General features: G+C 39.4%; 1 protein-coding gene across 2 annotated transcripts in view; it reads left to right on the forward strand.

The window, feature by feature from the left end:
• Positions 1-21,789, forward strand: part of LOC107668372 (bone morphogenetic protein receptor type-2-like) — a 71,837-nt gene that overhangs the window by 14,088 nt on the left and 35,960 nt on the right. For both annotated transcript variants that reach the window (XM_016460212.1, XM_016460213.1), the window contains exons 2-3: positions 19,668-19,856; positions 20,914-21,084. In XM_016460212.1, the coding sequence (XP_016315698.1) occupies positions 19,668-19,856; positions 20,914-21,084 (360 nt within the window). The remainder of the gene's footprint in view (positions 1-19,667; positions 19,857-20,913; positions 21,085-21,789) is intronic.

Here is a 21,789-nt window from a genome sequence, read left to right on the forward strand (position 1 = left end):
TGAGCCGACAGCTTCACTGCTCAAACACCTCATCCAGAACAGAGCGGCGTCTGAGGGGCTTAAAAGATTGTGCGTCTTACCCCTCCCCCTCTCCAGACCACCTTCCTCAGTCGCTGGCTCATTCCAGCATCGTACTTTCTGTATTCAAGAATCAGAAGCACGTTGTAGCTCTGTAACTCTTCCCTGAAGGGTTGGGAATTTCAGACATTGGAAGAGATTTAGCGATCAATGCATAGGATAAATATTGGTCAGAAGAGTTTGTTGTAGTCTGGTTAAAGTTCAGATGTTGATTTTGCTCTAATGTCATTGTTGTATTGCCCATTCCATTTTTAAAGGTGCATGCGGTTGTTTGACGCTACTTTGAAAAGTTTTACACGTTAAGAAATGAATTGTGTTTTTGTGAAGAGTCAACTGAATGGTGTCACTCAGGGCTCACTGGAGGGCTCATGACAGGCCACAAGACTGAACTCTTTATTATTTTTTTTTATAAAAAGTGTTTTAATCACGTATGGTGTGGCTCACCATCTCAATATATTTCGCCATGTTGAAATGACGCAGTGTTTCGATAAATGTCAGAGAGAATCCTCAGGCTCTTTGGCTGCCATTTCTGTGGAAACGCTAGTAGCATATTGTTGTTTGCTGATGTAAAGAGTGCAAATTAGACAATGAAACACACTTATTAATATGCTTTACCAGCGGAAACAATGGGAGAATCAACACCTGTATAGCCGAAGAAGCAGAAAAGATGTGAAGAAAGACAAAAATTGATCGGAAACCTACGTATGGCACGCAAGGTGAGATGATTTGAGGATGGAGAAAATCCTGAGTATCCTGATCAAGTTTGCTTCTTTTTGTTGGACAGATCAGGTTATGAATTATTGTAGACGCTGTCTAAAACTCACTAGTGTCAGTGTCATTTACATAAACTTCGAGATGATCATGCTGAACCACTTTGATGGGAGTGCAGTGTCTAACACCATTGTGGTATCAGAGCTAAAATATGCGAAGAACAGCGACGCTAACGCTAGCCTAACAACTACTTAGATAGCACATGTACATCTGCAAGATGTCTGTTAAAGATCGCTTCATCTTGTACAGCATCAGCTGTGTACAAACGTCTGATAGACGTCTCTAAGATGTCAGTTTTACATTCTAAATCATAAACATCTTAAAGACATCTTCTAAATGTCTATTTGACATCTGATAGGAAACGTCCTATAGACGTATTGCAGATGAGCAAACACTCTAAAAAATATGTCTTGCAGATGTAAATGCAGACGTCAAATAGACATCTCCGTGATGATGGACGTGTGCTTTCAGGTTACTGAATGGCTTTTTAGGACATAATCTGGGGCCTGTTCTTCATACGTCGCTAACTCAGTTTGCTGGATTTGATTGTTGACGATTTGGCATGATCTTGGATTGGTTGGTTCTTCGAAGCTCATCCCGGAGTTGCTGTCATAGCAACAGGTCCGTAAGTTTAAACCTGCTCGGGAGCAGGCTTATTTCATGTAAACAGGATTAGATTGCATCTTTTTAAGCAGATACTTAAAATCTGTCCCAGCCACTGTTACTTTGTTACAAGAGTGTCCTACTGATCTGATCCAGGGACAATAATTTTAAAATAATAATCATTTAAAAATTAATTTAAAAATAGTATAGGCTAATAATATTGTGTAGTCTATAATACTATAGACACAGCCAGTTTTACTCACTGAAAGATTTATTCGTCATAAAATTATTACTTCATAATTGTATTCGAGTCTTACACACAAGCTATACAGTTAATGTAGAGCCGTGCATTAATTTGAGTAGTGACAGCTATTATGGGAGTTGCTTGATGGAGCGCAGGAGATGCAGATAACATGATCTTGACCCTTAAGAAATTAATGCTGTTACGTAACAAATCTGTTCTTGAAATAAACCTGTACAAATATTAGAAATCATGAATATAAATAATTGGGAATCATGTAAAAAAAAATAAAAAAAATAAAAATTTCATTTATCTATTATAACATTTATGTAGTTTTGTTCGCTTGGCTGTTTCCTTATAAAAGTCTAGAAATTTGTCAAGTCTTTCGCCAGGTGTCTTTTTTAATTATATGATGTCATTACATTGCTGTCTTGCCACCAGCCAATCGCTGTATTGCTGATCATGGTTTTGAGCATCGATACATAGTCCCTTTTAAACCAACCCATGAACGCGCAATTATCTCAGATAACTCAATCCAGCCAGACTAATCATCAACAACAGGCACATTCGAAGAACCAAATTAGCCAGATCCTGATTAGCGTGATGATATCATCTTGGATGTGACATTTCATCTCGGATGTAATAAGCGACGTACGAAGAACGGGCCCCAGGTTATATTTTTGCAGTATTTGACAACCCTTCACTTACAGTTTTAATGAAAAGAACACACTAGTTCAGGAAGAGTTCAGAAGTGAGGGGGAAAGTCAACAGGATAGCCTTGTGGGCAGCACGCCGACACACAGCGCCGTTGCACTACTGGCGTCCCGAGTTCGAATCCTGACTCAATGACCTTTCCCGACAGGGTTGCCAGGTTTTCACAAGAAAACCCACCCAATCTCTATACTCAAAACTAGCCCAATCGTGTTTCGAGGGGGGTCCCCTGTTAAAAATCGCGTTCAGGGGGGTAAAATACATGTTTTTTGGCGGGGTTCCCCTGCTAAAATTCGCCTTCACGGGATAAATATCATGTTATTGGAGTCTAAAATAATTACTTCATAATTGTATTCGAGTCTTACACACATGCTATACAGATAATGTAGAGTCGTGCATTAATTTGAGTGGTGACAGCTATTATGGGAGTGGCTTGATGGAGCGCAGGAGATGCAGATAACTTGATCTTGACCCTTGAAACTTTAATTAATGCTGTCACGTAACAAATCTGTTTCAAAGATACAATTAAATGAATAGCTAATTGCTACATTGAAATAAAAATGTAAAGCCTGTACAAATATTAGAAATCATGAATATAAATAATTGGGAATCATGTAAAAAAAAATAAAAACAGTGCACATTTCATTTATCTATTATAACATTTATGTAGTTTTGTTCGCTTGGCTGTTTCCTTATAAAAGTCTAGAAATTTGTCAAGTCTTTCATCAGGTGTCTTTTTTAATTATATGTCATTACGTTGCTGCCGCCAGCCAATCGCTGTATTGCTGATCGTGGTTTCGAGTATCGATACATAACCCCTTTTAAACCAACCCATGAACGCGCAGTTATCTCAGATAACTCAATCCAGCCATACTAATCATCAACAACAGGTGCGTTCGAAGAACCGAATTAGCCAGATCCTGATTAGCGCGATGATAGCATCTTGGATGTGTCATTTGATCTCGGATGTAATAAGCGACGTACGAAGAACGGGCCCCTGGTTTACTCCGTAAGCTAGGCTAAGTTGTTTACTATAATCTAGTTTGTTTTGCCATTCGTTTTTTTACCTAATACCAGAAGATTTTGCTCAGAGAGAAATAAAAACAAGCTATTTTGTGAGAGCTGTAGCCTAGTGGTTAGCGCGTGCACCCAACCACATCACCTTGTTCCTCTCGTGCAGATAACAGAAGTTTGAATTGGATGCGAGTCAAATTTCGGTCACTTCCTTTTGTAACAACTATCACTGTCCACGAAAGTCTCAAAAAATGTAGGAAGGCCAGGGTTGGTATGTGCTTTTGTGGCATTATGGCGCAACATAAACAGTTGAAAAAATGCTCAAAACTCCTTTTTCTGAAGCTGGAGGCAATAAAAGTTGGAGGAAAGAGAAAACTGGGCTTGAAATGAGACAAGGTGTTGAAGAGAGGAAGAAACCTAACTCATGACCGTGTGATTCATTCTGTTTTCCTTCATTACTTGTTTATTCCCTGTGTTTTGATCCTTTTCTCCAGCTCAGTTGATAAGCTGAGCCCTCATTGCATTGGGCCGCTTTGCTGCCTTTGTGCTATTCAAGTGTGTTAATGAGGTTTTTGTTTATTTCAGCTCTCGGTGGAGTGTGTCATGGTCTACGTACAGCGTCCCCGCTTGCGGTTTATGTTTGCTGCACTTGCGCCGATCACCACGTCTTTGTTCTTTTGTGTGGCGTGTGTTTGTTTTGTGTGGTTTTTTAGCAGTGGCATATGCCAAGCTGCTAATGTAGCGTCACAAACGTTGAATGTACGTGTCTGTCAGTGTTGTAAATAAGCGTCCGTAGACTGCCTGACAGTAAGTCACTGTAGTTTCCGTCTGTCGGGCCAGCAGGCCAGCAAATGTTTTCTTCTCTCCCCATCTTCTTTTTGTCCGTTTTCATGTCCCAAATGGCGTCGGCAATGCTGAGGGGAGTCTCCAAATACTCATTAGTGCATTACTGAAGTCTGGAAGTCTGCCAGCCACTCAGACGCGAGTCCGTGCAGTATTCCTTGGGAACATGCAGGGAGGGAGGGAAAGAGGTGGGGAATTAGTGCAAGGAGGACCGAGAGAAAAATAATGTTTTTTTTCCTTGTTTTATTGTTAAGCTCTGTATATCTTGGCTCCAATCCTCTTCAGGATGAGGCTCTGTATGGTGCCGTTGTGCTTTAAAGGACACAGTTGAGCTTATTTTGGTTTCGACTTTTTCACTCTGACATTTTCTACGTCCTCATCTCATTGGTGCACGAAATATGAATCGGCAGGATTAAAGGTGCAGTAGGAGATCTTGCAAAATGCTAACTTTAGCCTGATAGCACTGAAAGCGAACGTCCCACCCTCCCTGAAATCGCCGTCCAAAGCCCCGCCCCCTGAACACATTTACGCTCAGAGACCAGAATACCAGAGACAACATTACTACAATAGGCTCCATCAGCGGTTCCCAATTCCAGCCCATCGGACTGAGCGTTTTGATTGGACGAACATTTCTTGATCCTACGCCTTCCACAGAATATATAAATACAGACAAATACATTTAGACCACTTAACTTAATGATTGCTATCGGGATGTGATGAGACTTTCAACCAGCATAACAAAATATGTTTCTGAAGACAATCACCTATTGCACCTTTAAGCCTGCGTCTTGCCCATTTAAAGGCAGACAAACGGCAGGTGTCTGACAGTGTGTTTATGTGGATGTTGAAAGTGGGCAGGGTGTAAAAAGGAGCCCGGTGTGTTTGTGGTTAAGGTACTGGCACCTAATCAGATTCAGCGTCGTCAATCAGTAGGAGGAGCAGCCGCTTACTGTGAGCTCACGTTTCACACTGCAAAAGGTGGGCTTGTGCTACTGGGCCTGATGTAGCTGCATATTAAACCTGCTTCTCTGAAAACCTCTCTGAAAAAAGTCTCGTCATTCTTGAGGCCTTTTTATTTTTTTTTGGTGTTTATTTTTGGCACAGGATGTATTTAAGCCATTTAAATTGTTTACTTGTGAATCAATAGATTAATACTTAGTTGGTAGGAAATTGTGTGTGTGACCTGCAGACTATCAAAACTGGGACAGTGTATTACGAAATTCTTGTTTGTCAGTGATCGGCGACAGATGCCTTATGTCTGGGAGAGACTGCTTGTCAGACAATTATGGGAGGTAATAGTAGCCAATCATTTTGATAACTGGCTTTGACTCAGACATATTAGAGATGCTGTGTGATGATATTGGTGCACTGATATTGTGAATTATTCAGTCGCATGACTTGAGGCAAAGGTAAAAAAATCATACGTACTTCGTGGAAGAGCCCAGAGGCTCATTGTCTCGATTGTAATATGCAATAAAAAATGTGCTTCTCTTTACATTACTGCCTGCTGATAAATGACAACGTCATAATTTTATCTTGTGGTAGAGCTTGTCTGATTTCATTGCAACCTAATGTCATGTGTCATCATGATTCTGTCTCGTAAATGCACAAACTGCATCTTCAGATTGGGACATGCATGTCTTGACTGTCCACAAGTTCTCGATGCATGATCAGCAGTTCTCCTGGCTTTCATCGTCTTGAACACAAAATGCAGCTGTGAGCCCATTCAGCATTTATTGAGGAGCTAAGAGCTTTGGGATGGGTCCGAATCTAGGGCTATTTCCCCTGCTGGGACCCATTCTCTCCCTCTCCAAGCCCCTCAAATGAAGGGAAAAGGTGATGCTTTGCATGTGAATGTGCACCTTGGTCTCAGATGTGTAAATAGCAGGCTGAGAGAGTAGCTTTATTCTAGCAGACGTGATTTTGGAGGCTCTACTCGGGTTTTGGCTTGGCATCATTCAGATGTAGGATTGGACTATAAATAGTGGCTGTCCCACAAGAGCTCAGTTGACCTTCTACTTTCCAACCGAGCATTGTTTTATTGAGCCAAGCTAGTGGCCTTGAGACAACGATTTGCTGTCATGAAAGTGCAAGACGTTACTGCCTCTGTAAATGGCAGACGAAAACGTTTTAGGCTCAGATTTGATTGTGGTATTAGAGATAGTGTTGGGCGATATGCTCAATTTTCATATCGTTCTATCGTCAGCCTGTGAGATCGCCGATACACGATATTATCGTGCTAATTTTTTTAATTATTTATTTACTTAGTTTCATTGCTGGAAAGTGAACCAACTCCAGCATAAGGCTAAAAACAGCCTTCTTAATATGACTGAATTTGTATTTAACATGATAACAATTCAATATAAATATTGTAAGTTACTAATTATAATGCTTATATTTCCTCAGTTATTCAAAAAGCAGCTACAGAAAACGAGCAAAGAACATTTACATTACCAAAGAACACCATCACAAGCTCAGTCTAGCGCAAGTTTATGCACTTTAAAATACACTCCCGTTAAAATCAGTGAAGCTATCTACACTGTATGATGAATACATCTCTTATACTTACATCGCACGTACATCTGCACCTTGTTGTTTATGATGAAAGAATTCGCGAGTCAGAATTAAGTCAGCGCGTTCTGAACAACGAAACTCGCTGTTTCAGCGATGACTCATCTGAACGCCTCTGATTGGCCATTGCATTTATAAGCATAACATAATTGCGTGTGATTGGTTATAACGCGCAACACTGTTAAAACGTGGAAAAAGAAATATAATGGAACAAATAAGCCCTAATATTAATTAGATAGTATTACTAACCTGATAATAATAATAATAATAATAATAATCATCTTGCAATTGTCAGTGGCATCAGCCACAGGCAATATCTCTGACTATCGTCGATACACGATAGTATCGTCTATCGGCACAACCCAAATTAGAGATTAATTTTTTGATTCTTTTAAATAAAAAAAGATCACAAAGTAACTTAAAAAGGACCTTTAAATAAATACAGTCACTTTGTATTAAAAAAATGCAAATATTTAAAGCAAACTAAAGTTTAACAAATTAATAAGTTATTTAGAAATTAATTGTCCATGTGAATATTTATTATTTTTGATAAAAGTTTGTGGTCAGTAAGATTATTTTAGTGTTTCTGAAATGGGTCTCTTATACTCATCAAGGCTGCGTTTATTTGAACAAAAATACAGTAAAAATAGTATTATGAAATAGTATTACAATTTAAAATAACTGTTTTCTATTTGAATATATTTTAAAATGTGATTTTTTTTTCCTGTGGTGGCAAAGCTGAATTTTCAGCATCATTACTCCAGTCTTCAGTGTCACCTGATCCTTCAGAAATCATTCTAATATACTGATTTGCTGCTCAAGAAACAAAATTGAATAGACACTTTAAAAGAACAGCCATTTATTTGAACTAGAAATCTTTTGTAACATTGTAAATGCCTTTACTGTCACTTTTGATCAATTTAATGCATCCTTGCTAAATGAAAGTATTAATTTATTTTAAAAATCTTTTTTTTTTTATGAATTTTTTTTTTTTAAATAGTTGTGTGCGCTATACCAGCAAATTCTAAATAAATATAAATTTAGTTGCAGAAATTATGCATGTGTTTTTTATTTTTGTTACATTATACTGTCTGATGCCATAAATATATATCAGCTTTATTTTGGCCATTGGCCACCTTGCTGTCTAAGATATTGGCATTGACATCAGAAAATCAGTATCAGTCGACAGCTATCTCTAACCATCTCTCTGTTGCTCTGCTTAAGTGGAAATTATGATATTCAGCTCCCGAGTTGGAAAAACAAGTCTTGGTATGTTGAAATGTTTGGCATTGAAAACGTGGCTCTGTGATCATGACTATTATATATAATCCTGATTGTTGTATGCCTACTGTATATGAAGCGCACAACAATCAGGATTCATTGCTTCGACTTCTGGTCCCTCCAGTGTTGATCTGCTTCTTCCAATAATGCAGTCAGCTGTTAGGTCCATGTTCTGTGGAGCAGATGGATGAACGTATGGAAGAATGGGGGATAAGTGAGCCGTGTCCAGGCGCTGGAGTGTGACCGACTAGGACACAGCAGGTGCTGTCCTCCAAGTCTACTCTTATCATCAGTCTCGAAGCCTGTCGATATCCAGCCTAACTGACCGTGGCTCACATGGAGGCAGTTTAGCATGTCCGAACATGCTTTTTATTCTAAGATCATCATTTTTAATTAGAACATTGGCCGTATGAGGCAGGGTGAAACTAAATTAAGTTTCAGACTGCTCTTTCTGCTCATCACCGTCAGTATGCTTTATAATTATCATTCATTTGCTTCCTCCCCAGTGATGAAGCTTCCTTATTAAGACTTTCCTTCCTTAATGAAGCATTATATATGTTTATTAATCCCTCTCTATGTTGCGAAAAACAAGGCAGTCTGTAGATGGTTGTTAGTAAAAGCTATTTACTGGGTCAAAGACGTGACAATATTTTTTTTGTCCTATTAATTTATTTAACAAAAAAGAAAAAACCCAAACTTTTGAACAGTGTAGATTTCTAAGAACTTGGCAAATATGTTTAAACTAGAGCTGTAATTTTTTTTCTTCTTTTCTTTTCCATTTTCTTTGTTGTGGACACGTCATTAAACCCACTGTCATTACTTGCTCCGTGCAGAAATTTCTTGTCTGCATGACTACTACTGTCGTCTAGCCCAAAAATAGGCGCATATTGTACAATGACTTGCTGCAGGTGGAGCGTGTAAGGACTTGTCCTGGTAGGAGTCTGACTGTCAGAGAGATTTGTTTGTATAGTGTTAAGAGCGAGACCGCGGCATAGCAGGGTGTGCCGGTGCCTCTGGTGGCTTCCCGCAGGTGGGCCGACAGGTGAGCCGATGGAGGAAGCGTTTCCTCGTTCTCTGAGTGATGTCATCCATTTAATCGCATCTGCTTCTGTTGATTCATACTTGTTAAATGCTCTTCTTGGACCACTGCCAGCTCCAACAGCCACAAGAGACGGTTCATGTGAATGTTTTACAGTTGTCGCACTAATTAAAGGTGTCTTGTTTGACGAGATGACTCGAGGGCGAGTTTAAGAGTGGCACTGTTCAACAGGAAAGCAGGAACATGTTTAGATCCTACGCAAACCAAGAGGAAAAGGCGTGTACTATGGCAGCTATCACCACAGTTTACACTTTACTTTGTTTTCCAGTTCTCTGTCTGCTCTGCTGTAAGATAGCGTCTGACTTCCTCTTGCGACCTTCACTCGCCTCATTCACAGCTTTTACATGCGTATGTTAAGACGTGCATGTTTTGTCTTCTGATACTTAGACACAGGAGCCAGACTCAGCTACATGATGTCTGTTGCCTGGGTGATGGGACAGTGGGACATTTATTCTTCACCCCCTGCTATGACAGGAAACAGAAAATGATGTTTTTTGTCACTGACAAACAACCATAATGTGATAATGTACCAAAAGCACCAAATTTCATCCAAATGCCATAGTTCAAATGTCCCGTGTTGTCTGTATATCTTTGCCTTCTATTTATATGCGTGTTGTTATTTTTTTTATTTAATTTAATTCAAATTTAAATTCAATTACTTGTAAGGTTTTAATTCAAATATTTAATGTTTAAGTCAGTTACATTTAATTTAATGTTTTTTAGATGTTTAAATTCAGTTACATTTAATTTAATGTTTTAATTTGATTACATTTAATGTATTAAAATATATTAGCATTAAAAATTGCATCGTATTAATTTATAGATTGGTATGATATCTAATATACAGTAACAACACTGGGACATTTCTTTGTTTGTATCACTTCTATCGTCTTTTTTTATGATTATTCCAGACCAGAGTATGTGAGTGGAAGGAGATCACATTTTTTATTTATTTTGTGTGTTGGCATTGTTTGAGAAACCTGTTTAAAAATTATTATTACTATTTTTTTTTTTGTAATTATGTTTGGAGACAGGGCGCATTTTTCCACTAAGTAACATTGGTGCCAGGCAACGTAGCATCGTTTGCGTTTATCACCATTTTACAACCATTTTGATTTGAAGCTCAGCTAATCAAAATTCAGATTCGATCTGAACTATCTGTTATATATCTTGGGTTTGCATTTTTGAACTTTCCATTCATCTGTAGCCACCTGCTGCACTGACCTCATCTTGCACCCAATCAGACCCTCAAAGCAGCCTGATTTTTTTTACATCTGGATTTACCCAGACAGACAGACAGACACAGAAAGAGACACTGGGGTTACATTGGCCAAAGCAGCTTTAGGACTCCCTGGCGTTAAAAGAGAGCCTGGTGCGTCAGGAAAAAAGGAGGGGGGAGGGGTCCAGACAGACTTAGCTGTTCCCCCCGCTTAGCCCCCCCAAAGTCTGGACATAGATACACACACACTCACACACATGGCATTGTACATATCTCCCACCAGCTGTCAGGACACTAGGCAGTAGGATCTGGTCAGAGGTCATGATTGTTCATTAGGTTGAGTTTTGTTTTTTGTGAGTTTCAGGTCAGAGTGTGTTGTTGTGTGGCGTGTAATCCCTTCTCACACACAAAATATACTAATAGCTCCCATTAGACTATGCCAACAGGCTGAATGTCTCCCTTAAGCTGACATTTGTCCATTTACAAAACAGTTATCCATAGTAACGGCAGTTTATGGCTGGTTTACATGAAAAAAAAAACCTTCATTTCGGAATCACGTCCATTTTGTTGCAGAGAAAATGTCATTTGCATTGTTACGTTTCCTTCGGGGGTTGGTTTTGTATTCTTGGAATTGCTCCGCTGTATTGCAGGGGCCATTTGGAAGGAAGAATTTTGTGTTGTTCGGATGATTAATGACTGACTTGCGGGCCGCTCTTGTGTAAACATCTCTGTGTTCCTCTGCAAGCAACTCTCTGCGGGGCAAATGGTAACAAAACTCTCTAACATGAGACTGCAGCAACTTCACTTATGCGGGTCAGATTTGTCCTGAGGAAGTGGAATTGCAGGGAAAGCCTTCTCTCTCTCTCTCTCTCTCTCTCTCTCTCTCTCTATATATAGTATCATATTAACATATTCAATGTATTACTTTATGCTTCATTCCAAGTGAAACATAGGTTAACAGAGAAACACTGCATTCATAGAGCCACAGGCAGATGAGCTGTACCGTAATGCACGGCATTAGCACTATGATTCCTGGAAGTCAAAATCTTGAGAAGGAGACTGTCTCTGCAAACTTCTGAGCAATGGCAACAAGACTACCAAAGGACCCCAAACAGGCACTGCACACTAATATCACACTGATGAAAGCTCCATCAAATGACTGCAGTAGCTAGACACAAATTGCATTTTGGTGCTTTATCCGTTTGAGTCTGTTTTGTAGTTTGAAGCAGTTATTTTTAGTTATTTTACACTGTAAAAAAATGAATCTGTAAAATAAAAGAAAATGTACTGGCAGCTCATTACCGGGACATTATCCATTCATTTTATTTTACAGACATTTCTGTCAACTCTAAAACACAACGCAATGCAGTGTAAAATTCAAAGTACAGGTAAAACACTTGTTAAAAAAATTAATTAATACAGTACATTTGTCCTATTTTTACAGATTTTTTTTAGAGTGTAGTATTTATATACTATTGTAATTTTATTATCATTTTGAATTAGCTTTTGTTTTTATATTTTCATTTTTTTTTTTTAGTTAAATTTTTCATTAATTTTGCTATGTGATTTTAGTGTTTTATAATTGACATATTTCAAGGTGAAATATTATTTGAGTTTGTCTATTTTTAGTGTTTATTTATTTCCAGTTTCAGTGCTTCAACTTAAACTTAAGTTAATTGCCAAGGCAACATTTCTAATTTCATTTAGTTGAAGTTTTTCATCTAATATGTCATTTTTTTAGCTCTATTTTAATTAACAAAAGTGTTTTTAAAAGTTTTAGCTTACGATAATAACCCTGGTTTGAAGCAGGGCTCCAAATTGATTAAAATCGATAGTGAAAATAGTCAGCAACTAATATCATTACTGATTAGTTGTGAACAGAAAGCCTTCATCCTTGATGTCACATTGCAGTAAAAACCTGCAAAAAAAGGCATTTGGAAAAAATGCCAGAGGGTGCAGAGAGCGCTGCAGTGGGGAAAAAAGTGCACAAAGCAAGTTGTCCAAAATGCTTCACATTAAACACTTCAAAGAAGGTCATTAGCATAAAGTTTTAGATGGGCTAGGTTGCCGCAATAAGGCTTTGATATTTTTTTGCTCACAATGTATAGAATGCTTTACATAGTCTTTAATTTGCACATATGCTTGAAGGAAAGCGTTGGGTAAGATATCAGATTTGTATAGAAGAAATAATCAGAAGATTATGCGATAATCAGAATACTAATTAGCCTTATTTTGAAACCAACACCGCAACCACATTGTTGTCTTGTATCCATCTACATCCGTTCTGTCTTCATATTAATTCAGCTAATCTTATTGAGATGACCATGATATAAAGCAGACATTAGTGGTTGCATCCAGAGATGGAGAGCTGGTGTCCTGCGGAAGTAAATGTCCTGGACGGGTGGACGAGACTCTGATTATTATTAATAAACTGAGCAGCACTGCGAGCTCCACAGTCTCTGTTCAGCTCAATAAAATGCTCTCTGCCTGGTGTTTTGCTAATTATCTAGAGGCCTGTTTTTATTTCAGAAAGCATATAAAGCCTGATAGCACTGGCATTAAGCTTTTTAAGATAAATTTTCATGCATTTTACATGTTATGAGCCTGCAGCTGAATCTCGCACATGTTTGGTGTGCAGCCGTGTTTTTCCACTTCAACTTTGATTAAACGAGTACACAGAGATTCAATGAACACAAATTGTCCTGAGCTAAAGGGGCAAAAGCTGTAAAGCAGTAATTGTATTATTTTTCAATTCGCTGTTCCAAGTCGATGGCCTTGTCCTTGAGGCTCGGTAGATGTTACCTTATGAAACCATAGGTCCAAATAAATTCCTGATGGATTTGCCGTTTTTCTCTCCTGTGTTTGATCGCTGCCTTGAGCTCGTCCTCATGAAAACATGGCTGTGTAATTGCTGTTGCAGCCAAATGACTTTTTTGATTACTTGTGTGAGCAACTGCTCGGTTCAGGGAGCAGTACTCCAACTTCAATGTATACTAAGGCTTATGACAATTCTGGGAGTGAGGGAATCTCCATTTTTATTGCATCTATTGCAATTATAGTTTGTAAATGTGTGGATTTTTTTTTTTTCTGTAAAAATAGTTTCTCCTGTCTTGGATGAATGTGCTGAAACAACTATATTAAAATATTAATACTAAAATTATATTATAGCTAATAATAATAAGCTGGAAAATATTTTAATGCTAAGGCTGATAACTGATAAACAGCTGATTAAAATTGTATTTTATCAGCATAAATTTAAAATAAAACTTTAAAAACTAAAATCAGCCATTTTGATGGTACAAGTGAATTTAGGCATCACAACAGGATAATGTACAATATGTAAATGGATAATAAAATGTGAACATTTAACAGCGTTAAATGTAAATTAAATAATGTGTTTTGATTCACTTAGGGTGAGCATTAGATGACAACAAAGGTAATCTAAATGTAAAAAAAAGAAAAAAATTTGCATGTGCATTTAAACTTCCAGTATCGATCCAGTATGGATTATTAAAATCTGTAATACTGATATGGTACATGGTCCATTTGATTTTAAGAGTGTATACTGTGGTTCTGTGGAATTGTAAAACTTCTTTCAGCATCCTGACTAGACTGCCACAGCAACATTGACTTGACCAATGGTACAAGTTTGCAGGCGGGACAGTCTGTTTGATTGACCTATGGCAGATGAGGGGAGTATTCAGGAAACCAGTCTATATTTCTTCATTTCTATTTGATGGCACTAGTTGCACTTCACCTCCAAGCTATTTTCATAATGTATTATATATTTGTGGAATATGCATTTAGTTTTAAATAAAGCATGCAGTACTTATATTGATCTAACTCTGATATTGAGGAGAAATTTATGGTTTACTTTTGGGTTAATGTGGTCTTACTACAAGTACCACACTTAAACTTCTATGCATGATCTACAGTAAATGTTTATAAAGGAAAAATCAGACAGTCTTCCTTTCCTTACTATAGTAAAAGGAAATCCTCCTTCCTTTCATTTGGCCCCCAAGTTCTCATAGGCCAAGCTGGAGTGAGGTTTCTGCTGGTGCCCCCTCCAGTGCCAGCACTCCCCCTCTGCCTTCCTGTATCTCAGAGCCAGCCTGACAGCTTCCCTGTCCATAGAGACATTGGCAGGAGATGGGGCCTATGCCAGCCTCTCAGATAATCTATTCGAAAGGAAATGACCGCAGGCCCTCCGGCTCTTTGGCAGACACAGCCTTGGCTTTTGGCCTCAGCGGAGATGTGATAAATTAATCACGATTTGTACTCTGCTTAGGTTAATGTAGTCCTTTACTCTGATGTATTCTTTATAAAAAAAAAGCACATTTCATTTTTCCCAGCGCCAGAAGACAAATCAGCTACTGCTGCTGTGGAGTACACCAGCTTTTTTGACTGCACTTTCCCTTTAAAATGAAGACTGGGAGGTGGGACTAAAAAGGGCTGAAGGTCCCCAGTAAGACAGAGTTGAGTGTTATCTGGGGAAAATGCTGACAGGCCTCTGAGCAGCAGCTCTAACCTTGAGCTGGTGCACAAACAGTAGCAGGGCAGAGTCAGGCTGGTAAAGACTGCCCCCAAAAACAATCCCACAATCCTCTCTCCTGCCTCCACCCTCCTCCCTTTCTGGTGTTCTTTTTCGGCGGAAAGCAGAGCACCCTGCCACCTAGAGGTGGTGGAATTTTCTCTTGTCACCCACCAGGCAAAAATAAAGAGCAGAGTAATTTGGAAGATTCGACGATGCCAAAAGCATCACTTTAGATTTCGGGACAAAAATATTGTGCCAGCAGCACCTTTTTAATTTGTCTTCATGACTATTGATCACCTGTTATAGCATTTCCATCGGAGAGTTTCAGAGCTGAAGCCGGAGACATGAGCCCTGGAAACTCAACACATTCTCTGCACTGATATAACAAAACTAAATTACTCCCATAATAATCAACAGTGTGGTACTACACAAAGCCAGTGAGGCGTGATGTAATGTGCCTTTAGTTGACAAACACCACTTTCCTACTTTTGTCAAGCTACACAACTACCCGATCCTCTTTGTTTTCATCTAAAATAAAACAGTAGCTATATTTATCTATTATATATTATTGATCAATTTTATATTAGCTTTCATTTCCATTTAAATTAGAAATTACTACATTTCTAATTCATTGAGATCTGCTCTAGTCTAGGCTTTATAGCCACTGCAATTGGCCAAGGACCACTCTGGTAAAGATCGCCACAAACTAGGCTCCTGGAAAACCTTCAGAAGTCAGCCTGTCATATTTATAATTTTGTGCCATTGCGAAAGTGTTCCCAGTGTAGTGTGCCATGTGAATCAGACGTTTAGGGAACAGAGTGTGTGCAGTCTGTGGGAATGAGTCTGAGGCTGAACCTAGATACACTATAATACAGTAAATAAAAATGTACAAGTTGGCACAAAAGTTTATTTCATGTTTTTAAGAGATGTCTTTTGAATGTAATTTGTATAATATTATCTATTGCACATAATTTTACGTGGGTACAGGGTTGGATATTCTCCGTGTTTCTCAAATGAATGTGACAGCAATGGAAAGCCTATTCATTTTGGGAATTGGAAAAAAATAGACTATGACACAGGAACAAGACTAAATCTGACCAGACTGAGACTGAAAAATCGGCATAGACCTCTTGCAGGCAGAAGCGGGAGTGAACACTCCATCCTGAGCAAACTTCTACCTCCATCAAATTCATCAGTGCAGAAGAGAAGTGCCGAAGCACAACACATGTAAAAACACTCCTTTTCAAGTAACCAGCATTGTTTTTTATTTCAGAACTCATAATTCTGAAATATACCTACAGTACAAAGACTGTGATGCGTAATGATCGTTTATGGCCCTGTTATGCAGTAACAGTCATGTTGGCTATATCATCAATCAGCATTTAAGTGATTGGAAACATGGGTCAGTTTTCAGAGAGGAAAATTGACTTTTGATTTTTGAAAGCTCCTTCACCAACTCTATGCTAATAAACACAGATTTTGTCTGAGTGACCTGCTCTAAGGTTTAGCATCCTGCTGTTTTTCTCCAGCACACAAACTCTTAAGCCACTTATGGTCTTGAGGCGTTGCTCTGGAGCCAGCCAAAACGCTATAGTGTTTTCCTTCACCGTGTGTTGCTTTGTGATTGGATCTGAAGGCCCTGCTGTAGGCCGCTCTTTTTCCTCTGCACCCCTGTGTTGTGGGGTAGGCGTGCGGCTTCACTGCCAAATTACAGGAAACCGTCGCGCCTAATGACCTGTTTCACTGACACAAAAACAAAGACGGGGCCTAAAATACACAATCAACGTGAATGTGATATTACACCCCGGTCACTCTCTCGTAACTGCACAAACACAAATGCTCAAAGAGGAAGAGGACATGAGTGCTATCTGGCTCAGCCCTCATACGCTCATTACCGTCAGTTGAGACTGGATCCTCCATCTTTACCCCATAATTGGGAGGCATCTCCGAACCATCAGTGGCCCTTTATGGCCCCCAGTGGAGCTCTGTGTTTTGTTTTGAATAGGGGCTCCCCAAACTGAAACAATTTTTTTCCCCCTCCACGCCGCTGAGGGACCGTTTTGCGCCTCGGTCTCGGGTCGAACAGCCGCGTTTTAGATTAAGGATTGGTCGGTATAATGAGGAGTCCTGCAGCGTCAGGCATCCGCAGCTACGCTGAGGACACATTCATCTGTGCTCGCGTTACCACTTGCTGGTGTGTGTGCGGCGGGATACAAACCGGTGCAGCCGTTTCAGGCTCCGCTCCTGTAGAGGAGCAGACAAAGGCCTCCCCCAGGGACATACAGCGGCAATTCTCTCTCTCTCTGGACTCCGAGGGGACGTGGATACCGGCGATGATGCTACCAGGGGGCTTTTTTCCCCCTCCCAGCTCACTTGTCTGAACGCTGTGAATACAATGGTCCAGATGCATGACTTCGCCAAGCCTGTTAAATGAGTGGCATTATGATTTTTCCCTCTCAATTTGACAATTTGCATGACAGTGCGGGAAAGAGAGAGAGGATTAATTCATTGGATACAGTTGGGGTGAGCGCGGGCCAGCTGCGATGGAGATTGCGATCAGCCGACAGCAGAATTCAGCCCTGCTGGCTCTGCTCATGGAAATGAGGGCAGTCCTGTTGGCTAGGGCCCTTATCTGTCATCACGGTTTTGTGTTCTCTAAATACACGGCACCGCGCAAAACGTTCGTTTTCTACACGTATGCTCAGCGCACTGTTGTTTCCCCCCTCCCTTCCCTTGTTGTCATGACAGTGACTTACGGGAAGCTTTGTGATGGAGTTTTTTGGGTGGTGCGCATTGTGTACACCTAAGCAAATGTGTACGTGGTTGGATGGAGGAGCAGCAGGTGCCGTGGGGGCCCCAGGTGTTTAGCTCCCAGCATAAAACCATCGGACTGTTTCAAATCTCCCCGCCCCTACTATTGCATCCGATTAATCAAGGTTTAGCTATGATCAGAAGTACGTGCCCACATTCAACCTGATTATCCTCTGCACAGAATGAACTCTTCAACTTCCTTCAGGCAGGAAATCATTTTGTAGGACTGAAAAAAGTCAAGTAGGCGCACACGGCATCCTGCATTGATTGTGTGGGGAAATCTGTGTTAAAGATGAATGTACTGAGCTGAAAGCTTTATTAAATTTGCCAAATTTTTTTATAAATGTGAAAGCAATAGGCAGGGGATGTGTAGAACTTTGTTGAATGATGTGTGTTTGAATTCTGTAGAAGTATGTGGAGTTTACTATGAAATTCTTTATTTTGGGAATGTGTAAAGAGACCGACCACTAGTTGAAATTGTAATGCTCGGTATATGTCTGAAAGTAAATATAACTTTTTTTTTTCACAAAACCATATGTATTTTCATTTCTAACTTAAGTGTGGCTGTTAAAAGAATAAGAAATGGCATGTTATTAATTTAATGATTTTTGATTACTCTTAAAGGGATAGTTCACCCAAAAATGAAAATTTGATGTTTATCTGCTTACCCCGAGGGCATCCAAGATGTAGGTGACTTTGTTTCTTCAGTAGAACACAAACAAAGATTTTTAACACAAACCATTGCAGTCTGTCAGTCTTATAATGGAGGTGAATGTCGTCTTCTTCTTACTTTACGGTGGATCGCAGACTTATAAGTGCATTACCGCCACCTATCTCTCAAATGGACCATTGACACTCTATCTACAATCTCAATTAGGAGTGTCAATGGTCCACTTTTATTCATTGCGTGAATCAGAGGTAAAAAACGATATAAATACTGTTCATTTTCTTGCACAGACCGATTGTTCTGTGTCTTTACACATCAATGTATCATCACGAGCCGCAGGGTTTAATTTGGTTTTGTTTGTGTATGTTTTTTTTTTACTCTCAAAGCCGTGATTCCCATTCACCTCTATTATAAGACTGACAGACTGCAACGGTTTGTGTTAAAAACCTTCGTTTGTGTTCTACTGAAGAAACAAAGTCACCTACATCTTGGATGCCCAGGGGGTAAGCAGATAAACATCAAATGTTCATTTTTGGGTGAACTATCCCTTTAAGGTGAAATGAATCAATAAGATTACTAAAATAAAATAAAAAAAAATTAATTATTATCATACTTAACACACTAACTTTGACAAAAAGAAATACGTTTTTGTAAAAAATGTGCAACACGAAAAATATAATTTTTGACTTGATGTAAAGTCAAGAAGCCTTTTTTGTCAGATTTGAATGGTGATGTTAAAATACGTTATTGACGTAATCTTAGCCAACAGGTTTGGAGATTTCGATCTTTCCCCATTACTGATTATCAAAAAAGAAAAAAAAATGTTGGGCAGGGAGTGGTTCTATCCATTGGTTGTTGATTTTTGAGATGTGGGTGTTACACTAAAGATGCTTGCAGGGGCAAAATGATTGGAGAAGTCCTGTATATGTCCAATTATGAAAATAATAAAAATAGAACCTATATGGAATCGTTCACAATAAGATCTATAACATGCATTTAGAAAATAGATTTCATGGTGAGCGGTCTACATAGATAATAGCCACCTGGGGGTGTTTCCAAGATGGCTGCCATGTGGACTGACTTGCCTTAAAGGGCCTGGTATAAGTAATGATCACTTTGCTTTTCCAGAGTGTGTATGTAGGCCAACAGGAAGTGTTCCTGCTGGATGTTGTGTGTTCTGTTGTTAATAATCTCATCTTTTTTTCTCATTTTGTATCTCGGCAGCTGCTCAGAGTGAGGAGAGAGAGCGGGAGTGTGCATTTAATGACCAGCACCAGCAGGTGGATGAGCAGAGTGTGGCTGCTGACTGGCACATCACCAGAGAAAATAACACCATCCTGTGCAGCAAGAGCAGCCGCTGCTATGGCCTGTGGGAGAAAATACACGATGGAGCGATCCGCCTGGTCAAACAAGGTCAGAATGAACTCAAACACACAAATTTTTGCATATATACTTATGAGGACTTTCCCATTGACTTGTGTTTTTCTTAAAGAGACAGTTCAACCAAAAAATTGTTTCAGAAGTTTGTCCATTATTACCCTATGTAGTTTTAAAGTATGCTTTTATTACATGCTAAGCATTTTACTCACTGAAAAATTACAGCATACTGGTTTGCAGGGATGTGGACTAGACTTGTGCCGGTATTCGGTGATGCGATATATCACGGTAATGAATATGCACGATATTGTTATCGTGGAAACTTCTAAATACCGTGAATAATTATATATTACAAATTATTCCGAATTTTGAATGCATTTTAAGAATACTTTTCCTATCAACTGGTCAAAATGCACAACACCGCTGTATGCTGCGTGAAAGACGCATATGCGCACTCTGATGTAAACAAGCACGGATGAGAAGCACATGGTGGAACGTGAGAGACGCTCTGGATGAACGCGCACTTTCACTCTCTGACAGCAGATGGCGCTAAACTGCAGAAATGCAGCCATTACCCTGGAAACCCTGTAAACAAAGCAGCTGCACTACTTTTTAATCGCAACATGAAAATTTGATACCGGCATATCCCTAGTGTGGACTCGAGTCCCAAATTTGATGACTTGCGACATAATTAAAGAAGACTTGAGACTCGACTTAGACTTTGACAGCAATGACTCAAGACTTGACTTGGACTTGAGCCCTGTGACTCAGAAAGGCTTTATGGTCAGATCAGAGTCGTTATCACTCTAGACGCATCCCTGCAGCGTGCTTAATTAAGTTAATAAAACCGTTTTCTTCTTGACTGAACTATTCATTTAAATTAAGCTAATAACTGCACTCTAACCCAGATTCTCCTTAATAGGTTTGCATGATTGTGTTTTTGAACATTCAGTAAATTTCTTGTCATGTTAAATATAATATAATATAATATAAAGATGCACACACACGTTTTTCATCCCTACACATTTTACAGACTTTGCTATCTCAGTGTCTCACTATCGTTCACTCAACCATCTGCATCCTTTCTTTGCAGGCTGTTGGACTTACATTGGTGACCAGCAGGACTGCCATGACGACCGTTGCGTGGTTACCACCACGCCGTCGCAGATCCAGAATGGCACCTACAGATTCTGCTGCTGCAGCACCAACATGTGCAACGTCAACTTCACAGAGAACTGGGTGCCCAGCCCCACCAGCACCACCCGTAAGTCCTACAATCACTAAACAGAGCGCTTCTTCATGTCTAGATCTCGTCTGAAACCTCCATGTCCCGTCTGAGAGTCAACGCCCGTATTAGATTTCTGTGACGCAGTAGAACTGGTCTAGCAAGATCCATTGTCATCAGTCTCACCACAATTCATGCTGATCTTTGTAACATTCTCATATGAGTGTGCATGTTGTCATATAAATCATCAGATTACAGTGTTTAAGTCCACATCTATAAAGTACTCTTTTAGATGATGATTGTCATATCAGTTCTTTTCTACAGCTTCACTGTGAGTGCCAGTTTAATTATTGTAGTATTAACCCTAAAAAGGAGAAGCTTGCTAAAATTAACTTGCACTAGAATGACCGACAGTAACACACTCAATTACTAACATTAGAGTAGCTGTGTGTGGGTGACTATGATTTTACTGTTGAGAAACACATTAACGCTAACTGCATTTAAGGCCTTCAGCTGTGTCTGCAAATAAAGAATGTGATGCATTATGGGGTCGAGTTCTATTCTGGTCTATCTGATTGTATAAATCATGCTGTGTGTTTTGTTCTCTTCTACTAACTACGGTATTGACTGCGCTCTGGAATGTTGGATAAGAAAACTCAATAGTCTAATAGTCGTATTGACTTCTATGTAGTCGATGGAAGGTCAGCATCCTCTCGTCCATGAGGTTATGGCTTTTCAAAATGA

Source organism: Sinocyclocheilus anshuiensis, unplaced genomic scaffold, assembly GCF_001515605.1.
Source record: "Sinocyclocheilus anshuiensis isolate Anshui unplaced genomic scaffold, SAMN03320099.WGS_v1.1 scaffold1237, whole genome shotgun sequence".
NCBI lineage: Eukaryota > Metazoa > Chordata > Actinopteri > Cypriniformes > Cyprinidae > Sinocyclocheilus > Sinocyclocheilus anshuiensis.